General features: G+C 51.2%; 1 protein-coding gene and 1 long non-coding RNA gene across 2 annotated transcripts; both read right to left on the bottom strand.

Annotated features, from left to right (window-relative positions):
• Positions 1 to 799: 799 nt before the first annotated feature.
• LOC119309829 lies at positions 800 to 1,352 on the bottom strand. The gene is made up of 2 exons (XR_005150619.1): positions 1,222 to 1,352; positions 800 to 1,069 (listed from the first exon to the last, which is right to left on the bottom strand). It is a non-coding gene; the product is annotated as an uncharacterized LOC119309829 (long non-coding RNA).
• Positions 1,353 to 6,233: 4,881 nt separating this feature from the next.
• LOC119309821 lies at positions 6,234 to 6,978 on the bottom strand. The gene has a single exon (XM_037585736.1). The coding sequence runs from the start codon at positions 6,976 to 6,978 to the stop codon at positions 6,385 to 6,387; it is 594 nt and encodes a 197-aa protein (XP_037441633.1). The 3' UTR covers positions 6,234 to 6,384.
• Positions 6,979 to 7,822: the final 844 nt, after the last annotated feature.

Below are 7,822 nucleotides of genomic sequence, written 5' to 3'. Positions count from 1 at the left end.
GTTGGCCAGCATGACGGCGCCGCCGGGCTCCCGGTCATCGCACAGGCACACGAGGCCGTTGCAGGTGCCGACCATGCTCATGGAACCGTAGATTGCAGGCATGGAGTGGTCCGTCGACCACAACGGTTCTCCGCCGCCCTCCGGCGGCAGGACGACGTCGCCGACGCACGCGAAGCCCTCGGGGCCGAAGGCGAGGATCTTGGGGCGGCTGCGCAAGCCCATAGCCGAGAGTTGGTCGACGACGTCGCGCCAGTGCCGGCAGACGAGGCGAAGAGGGCAGCGCGCGTTGGGCGGCAGCCGCTCCATGATGTCCCCCAGGGCGTCCGCGGGCAAGTCCCCGCAGCAGCTGTGATTGGCCTCGTCCATCGGCTAAACGCAAGTGCGTACGTGCGACGGCGCGAGACGTGCCGGCAGCCCTCGACCTACCCTGATCTCGTTGCATCTCGTACGTGTCGCCGCCGTTCCGTTGTATAAGAACCCGTTCGTACGTTCGTCTGGGGTTCGTGCCCGCTTCAGACTCCAATCTAACACCCCGCCGTTTCTAATTCTACGGCAAAAAACATGGCCTGATCGCACCTAAAAAGTGTCAATCACTATAAGTGTATTGTAGGAGTATCAGAAATCGTATTACCTATGTGTAAGTTTCATGCAAACTCTATGTAGTATTCCTCCCGTCTCATAATATAAGAACTCTTATATGATGGGATGGAGAGAGTACTAGTTTTTCTATGGATAGCGACTACTCCACAGCCATTGATTGCTGTAGCACTGTCGGGGATCACCCGAATAGTCACTCTGATGATAGACACAGATCAAACAATGCTTTATTAATATATTTTCCGAAATCTCTCATACAGAAAAAGATTTTCTTTCACGAATTCACACGCAAGTGTCTATTTGTAGCAGCAGCACATGCGGTTGGGCTTTCCATTGTCCGGTGCACATTTGCCTTTTTCTAAGACAAAACCGATATCTCTGCAGTAAATCTGACACTGACTAGGGATTCCATTCACCGGGTCCTTGCAGCCTTGGTCCCAACCCACACAGAACTTGTTAAAACCTTCTCCATCTGCACACCCAAGCCATGGCCAAAGTTGTAGGTATATTATATATCGGGAGAGACATAACACAATCACTTGCATTTGTTTGATCATCGGAAAAATGTTACAGGCCATTGTATAGAGCAAAAATAAATATATGAATATAATGAAAGGAATATACCTCTAACCCCGTAGGATGCATCACATGATAAGAAGGTCGCAGATATCACAAGAAGGGCCACCAAGCACAAAACCTCTGGGTTGCTCTTGAGAAGCGCCATGGGGAGGGGGTACACTATTCTTTTTCTCCTATCGTTGTACTTCCGGTCGATTTAGTTTCTCATTCTGTTGTTTATATAGAGGCACAACCTAGTTTTTTAGGCTATTATATTTGGCATTAATTATCTTCTTATATTTTGTGCATTTTGGCTGGAATTAACTAGAATCCTTTGATGATACACCTTCTATATATAGGTAGAAGTATATCTTTTTGAAATATCCTCACTAATTGGTTCGTAAGATTAGATCATATATAATTAAAAAAAAATCTTGGATAGCTTGTATTTGGTACCTACTAAATTAGACTAACCACCAATGCCGTATTTTAAATTGCGTCATTTTTAGTATTTTAGCTTGAGGCCCGAGTGGTACGACGATGGCATCAAGCATCGTGTGCGCTTGAGGCCCCAGTGAACGACAACAGATGTCGAAGAACTGTACGATGACGACTCCGAGAATGAAGCCTACAATGAGAGCATCAAAGAGCTAAAAGGCGGATTTAAGGAGTACAGACCCCTCATGAACAGAGTAGTAAATTGTTTTTATCTGTTTTCAACCGACGGTTGGATGAAATCTACTTTAATGAGTGTGACTCATTTATTGTTTTGCAGTCTTCGGAGCTGAACAAAAGTATTTTTGAAGCCTCGGATGCGCTAAGTTCTATCCTTGGGACTCGAGATAGTGAGAACAAGTTGAGGGAACGGTGAAGGTAACATCGAGACTCCTACAATTACATTCTTTCTTAAGTTAATTTTCATTTTTAACCATAAACTTGATCCATATTATGTTCTTGTTTCGTTCTTATTGCAGAAGTTCGTCAACAAATGTCGCAAGCTTGTGGGCCTGCTTGGGTGCGCTACCTCCTCTGCTGATGCTTTTGCTCCTGCAGCCCTGATGCGCAGCCTCGCTTCATCGAGCCAGGCTGCCTCGTCGTCTAGGGCGGTTCAAGAGGACGAGGAGGAGGATGAGGACGAAGAAGGTGAAGATGAAGAAGAGGACGAAGAGGGAGCAAAAGAAGAACACGGCGACCCGTCCACTTCGCAGGACCTGAACACAAAGGGCAAGTCGTGCCGAACGGTTTGACTTTCTACACAAAACCTATAGACTCCCGCCTGCTCCAATCTTAACTACCCAGGAGAGGCGACTCCCGGGCGACTCCCCAGGCGAAGCAGTTCCTGCTTTCTCGCTGGCGAGGACGTTGGCTCCCCTTCCCTCCGCTAGTCGCTCCAGCGGCAGCGGGAGGGTGGGGGAGGCCGGTTCCTTCTGTTTGGTCTGTAGATAGTCTAGGACAGGTATGTCGGGTGGCTGCGTTCGGTCGGTGCTGACGACGCCACTGCGCATAAAGTTTTCCAGGCCACCGTCTCGGCGGCGTTCTTCCGCGGCGTCGAGGAGCCATGGATTTGTGTTCGAGCGAGTTCCTCAAGACAACGGTGGAGATCTTGCTCAGGTTCTTGGTTCTTCAGCTTTGTCCGTGTTGCGTCGACTGCGTCTCCAGCGTCGTCGTGGAGCCGGAAGTTTGTATCTTGGAGATGGTCGACGCTGCAGCACCGATCTTGTCCAAGGGATGGTCCACATGGAGATTTGGCGGTGGAAGATGGTTGCTAGTTCTGGAGTTTTTCGGTGGTGCTACCTGTCGAGATCTTCAAGACCGCGATCCAAGATGTGTGAAGTATTTCTTCGGCCGACGACCCACATCGACATGTGCGTCGCCACTTGTGGCATTGCCTGCTCAGAGGCTCATAATGCAGGTTGGCTGCTATGGCACTATCTTGGATCTTGGCAAGTTGGAGGCCTGCGTTTCTTTCATCTGGCGAACGCTTCGGCCACGACAGCGGTTGGATTCTTTGGCGATGGTGATGTAAATTTCTTTGTATGTTGTCTCTCTGCACTATTTCAGAGACAAGTCATGTATGTTGTATTTTGCTACTATGAATGAATACATGGTTCTTCTTCTTCAAAAAAAGGGGCAAGCCGTGCACCGAGCCGAGCGAGGGCAACGAGTTTGACGCGGGCACTAGAACCTCCGGACGAACGCCGCGCAAGTTTATCTAGAGCTGGAAATGAAACACTGCTGAAATCAATTACACAGGTCATCCCAATATTTGTCTCAAGCTGCTTTTGCCTTCCGGTCGCTACATGTGAGAGGTTTCGCCAAATTGTGGCCGATCAATGGTGGGGTCGAGAGGATGGAAAGAGGAAGCTACGCTGGAGATCTTGGGCTTGGCTCTCGACCCTAAAGTTTCTTGGTGGTATGGGTTGTCGGGATATGGCACTGTTCAATCAGGCAATGCTTGGTAAGCAGGGATGGCGGCTCCTCACTGAACCTGATTCACTTTGTGCTCATGTTCTGAAGGGCAGATACTTTCCGATAGGGGACTTTTGGAATGCCATGAACTGCCTCGGCGACCTGGCGTGGTATCTTACATGGCCGGGACTTGCTGAAACAAGGGGTTTAGTGGGGCATTGGTGAATGTAGGAACATACGCATTCTATCTGATCACTTGATCCTATCAACACCGCCGGCTTGGTTGCATCCTCTGTTTCCCATTCCACTAACCGCCACCGTCCATTGTCTTCTCGACGGGGTGAATGGCTCTTGGGATGTGGAGACCGTGAGGTGCTTTCTTTCCTGAGAGAGTGGCTAATGATATCCTTCAGATTCCAGTTAACAGATTCAGGGGTCCAGATTTTGCTCGCTGGCCTTTTACCAAATTTGGAGAGTATTCAGCCAGGTCTGCGTATAACATGGTAAGAACGACCCATTTCTTGTTGGCTCAGAGTGGCAATGGCCTGGGTCAGAGCTCGACTTGGTCGGCGGAAGAAAAGTTATGGAAGGCGTTGTGGCGAGTCAAAGCACCCAACAAGATGAAGATTGTCCTATGGCGATTGGCTCATGATTGTCTACCGTCAGGGGAGTAGCTTCTTCGTCGCTAGGTCTCGACTAGAACAGACTGTTGTTTCTACGGCAGACCGGAGAGTGTGGAGCATGCGCTGCTCTTCTGCCCCCATGCACGGGCGGTCTGGGATATGTTCAGGGAGTGCTTCGATATTAAACTCAGGCGGTCATCTTTTGCATCTCCTAAACCGTGGCTCTTTGACTTTATCTCCCGCTGCTCCGATCAGGAAGCGACAATCTTGACTGTGTCGATTTGGCACATATGGGAGGCACGAAATGCTGGAAGGAATGAACCAGTTGCTCCTCATCCGAGGCACACGACGGCTAGGACCCGGGCTTACATCGAGTTGATCTTCCAACACCTGTACAAACCTGTGCCCGCTCTTAGGCGTGAGACCTCTACGTCAAGCGCTCTCTTGTATCCGCCGCCGCAGGGCACGATGGTCGCTTCTCAGATGCTGCTATTTCGGTGGAACTGAACAAATCAGGGATTCGTGTGGTGTTTTTGGATCATTTGGGTCACTGTGTGGCCACTTGCTCTGAACATGTGAAAGGTCTGTTGGACCCTGAAGTGGCCGAGGCCATGGCGCTCCGTCGAGCTGTCCGTTTGGCGAGAGAGGAAGGATTTGCTGATGTGCTTTTCAAGTCAGACTGTCTCTCGGTGGTGCAGCGCATGAAATCTCCAGCCATGGATCGTCCAATGGTGGGATCTGTGTTGGCTGAGGTCAAGGTAGTGGCAAATGGTCTCCACTCTGTGTCGTTCTTGCATGTACGTCGGCATCTTAATGTTTTAGCTCATGACTTAGCTAGATCAAGCTTGTTTTTTACTAGTCTTTGTATTTCTCATTCTACTCCGGATAGCATCCGAGAGATTCTTTGTAAGTTTGTTGCTTGATAAATAAAAGCCGACTTTCTCTCTCAAAAAAAAGTTTCTGCCGGGGTGATGATGAACGTGGTGCCATGGAGGCGGGCAACGACAGACATTGCACGCCAAATCTTTGTCAAAATGTCCATAGCAGAGTAGATGGAAGGAAAGAGATACCTTGCCACATGGGCAGGACGACGGGTCAAAACCAGAGTGAGTCAGCATCAAAACCCAGTCTGCCGGGTTGAGGGACGAAACTTGTCTGGTTTTGAAAATTGAGGGTGCAAATTGTCTGGTTTTGGAAATCGTAGAGAAAGCTACACTACCTCCTCCCCAAGAAAAGAAGTCATAGGGTTCCCTGCCTCCAGCCGGCACCGCCGGCGGTCCACCTCGTCTCCGGTGTCCTTACGGCCATGGCGGCGCGGTGCATCTTGGCTCTTGCCGGGGGATGGCTATGTTTTCGGTTGTTTCTTCGCGTTTAGTTAGGGTTTGTGTCCTGCTCTGAAAGACGAGACGGCGGCGGCTCCCCGAAGATGGAATAAGGTTCTCCTCGTCTAGCCTCCTTCCCGATGGCGTGTCTAGCATCATCGGTGGGCGTGTGGAGGTGTGTCTCCGACAAATTTGCCTTTGGTGGATTTGCTCGGATCTGATCGTAGTTCGTCTACGTTCATGTGTTTTCAGGTTAGATCCTTCCGATCTACGCTACTCTTCATCAGCGGCGGTTGTTGTCCTAGTGCGTTGGTCCTATGGGGCCTTAGCACGGCGACTTCCCGACTGTCTGGAGGGGCAATGACGGCAGCGCGCCTTCGGCTCGCTTAAGTGCTCATAGTCGTCGCTAGGTGGTCTACGTATCTTGATGTAATTTTTATTATTTCTGGTGTTCGTTGTCCTGCCATGATTGAAGATGAATAGATCCGAAGTTTTCCCGCAAAAAAAAAAATTGTCCGGTTTCGAAGTTGAGGAACCAAATCTAAACTACACTAAGTGTTAAGAAACGAAAAATATACTTTTCTCCAACGATTTTGATGATGTGAAAGCACTCATGCATGATTTTGTGTCAAATTTGAACGTTGAACTCTTGCGTGGATGTACTGCCTTGATGACTAGTATAAGTTTCAGAATGCTCTTTCAATTTTGGTGAGTGCCTCCGTATGTGATTGCTGTCCATTGCGATTCGAGAAAACGAACGCCACTTATAATAATCTACTAATACACCCTCAGAACAGGGACAAGCAAGGCGTGCACGTGACAAACATACGTACATCGGTACGGATACGCAACCATGCAGTACAATCCTACTCGTACTATATTGTACCGTTGCGCACGGCGGCCAAGATGGAGTACACGGCCCGGATCAGCTCCGCGGAGACGTGGAGCACCGAGGCCGGCACGCTGAGCAGCACCAGCGCCACGACCGCCGCGCCGAGCGCCGGCCGCTCGCGCGCCAGCAATGCGAACACGGCGCCGAGTGCCTCGCGCAGGGCCGCAACGTACAGCACGTAATGCCGCCGCTCCAGCTCCGTCCACTCAGCCGGGGGCGCGAAGACGTCGAAGCCACCCTCGTCCTCTGGTTCTTCCTTGTCCTCCTCGTCTGCTGATGCCGCATCCACCTCGCGGATGCGCCGCCACAGCGTGTCCATGCCCTCGTCGACCATCCGCCCGTCCGAATCCAACGGCGAATCCGCCGGCTCGAACTCGCCGTCGTCGTCCCGCGGACGACCGCCTCCTGAGGCGAGGCAGAGGATCACTCTGCTCCCGACGGCGCGACGAGCGCCGAACCGTACCGTCGCCGCCGCGGCGACGCCGGGGGACAGTCGGATGAAGTCGACGCGCTGGCCGGGGACCAGCATGCGCTGCGCGCTCCAAGCGCCACAGGCTCTTCCCGCTGCCATGCGCATTGCCATGAGCCTACTACGGCGGCAATGGCCAACAAGACAAGAGCGCGCGCGAAGCTCAACGCAAGGCGCTGATGCGGCGGGGTGCTGGCTTATATACTGGCCAAGGCACCAGAGGTTGGCGTGGATTGGCGTAGCACAGAAGGTTAGCTTTGCCTTGGGAGGAATGAATAGGGCAGAGCGTGGCGGAAATTTGCCGTGGCAGCCTAGCCTGGTTTGGCCGAAGTGGTCGGCATTTCCAAGTGGGTTAGTTCGGCAGTGCTGCTAGGCGGTGGCGTGTCCGCGTGTGCGGGCGCGTCCGTTGGCATGTACGCCGCGGGTGGCCCTGTTCGCGCACTTGAGCAAAGAGGACTCGGTGTTATGTAGCCTGGTTTGTCAATTTACCAACGGATGTTGGATCCAGCCATGATGGCGACGCAGAATGTTTGGATCCGGCCACGACGACGACAAAGATGCTCCAGGACAAAGATGTTTTCTGCTGCTGCCTACCATGGGGACTCGGAGGAGAGGCTGACAACTAAGAGCAAGGCTAATAGTATAGCCAGTCGCTCGTTATATGCTATACTTAGCTGTCATCATTGTTTATAATCACTCAAATAGTAATGTTGGTTATAAGACTGATTATTGGGTTAGTCATTTTTTTTCTAATTTCTCTATTTCTCTTTCTTTGTATTTAACTTATAAGGGCATCTTCAAGGCAGACCTGCAAACCGTCCGCATACGTCTGGACCGCGGAAACCGTCCAACGTCTTCCCTTTATATCGGCATTGCCTGATGTTGTTATAGTCATCGTCCACCACTCTATCGACCTTCTCATAAAGAACTAGCCAGCCAAACGAGAAGCCAT

This window comes from Triticum dicoccoides, chromosome 1B, assembly GCF_002162155.2.
Source record: "Triticum dicoccoides isolate Atlit2015 ecotype Zavitan chromosome 1B, WEW_v2.0, whole genome shotgun sequence".
Classification (NCBI taxonomy): domain Eukaryota; kingdom Viridiplantae; phylum Streptophyta; class Magnoliopsida; order Poales; family Poaceae; genus Triticum; species Triticum dicoccoides.
Note: the sequence above shows the minus strand (reverse complement) of the source record. Positions and strands in the feature narration are given on the sequence as shown.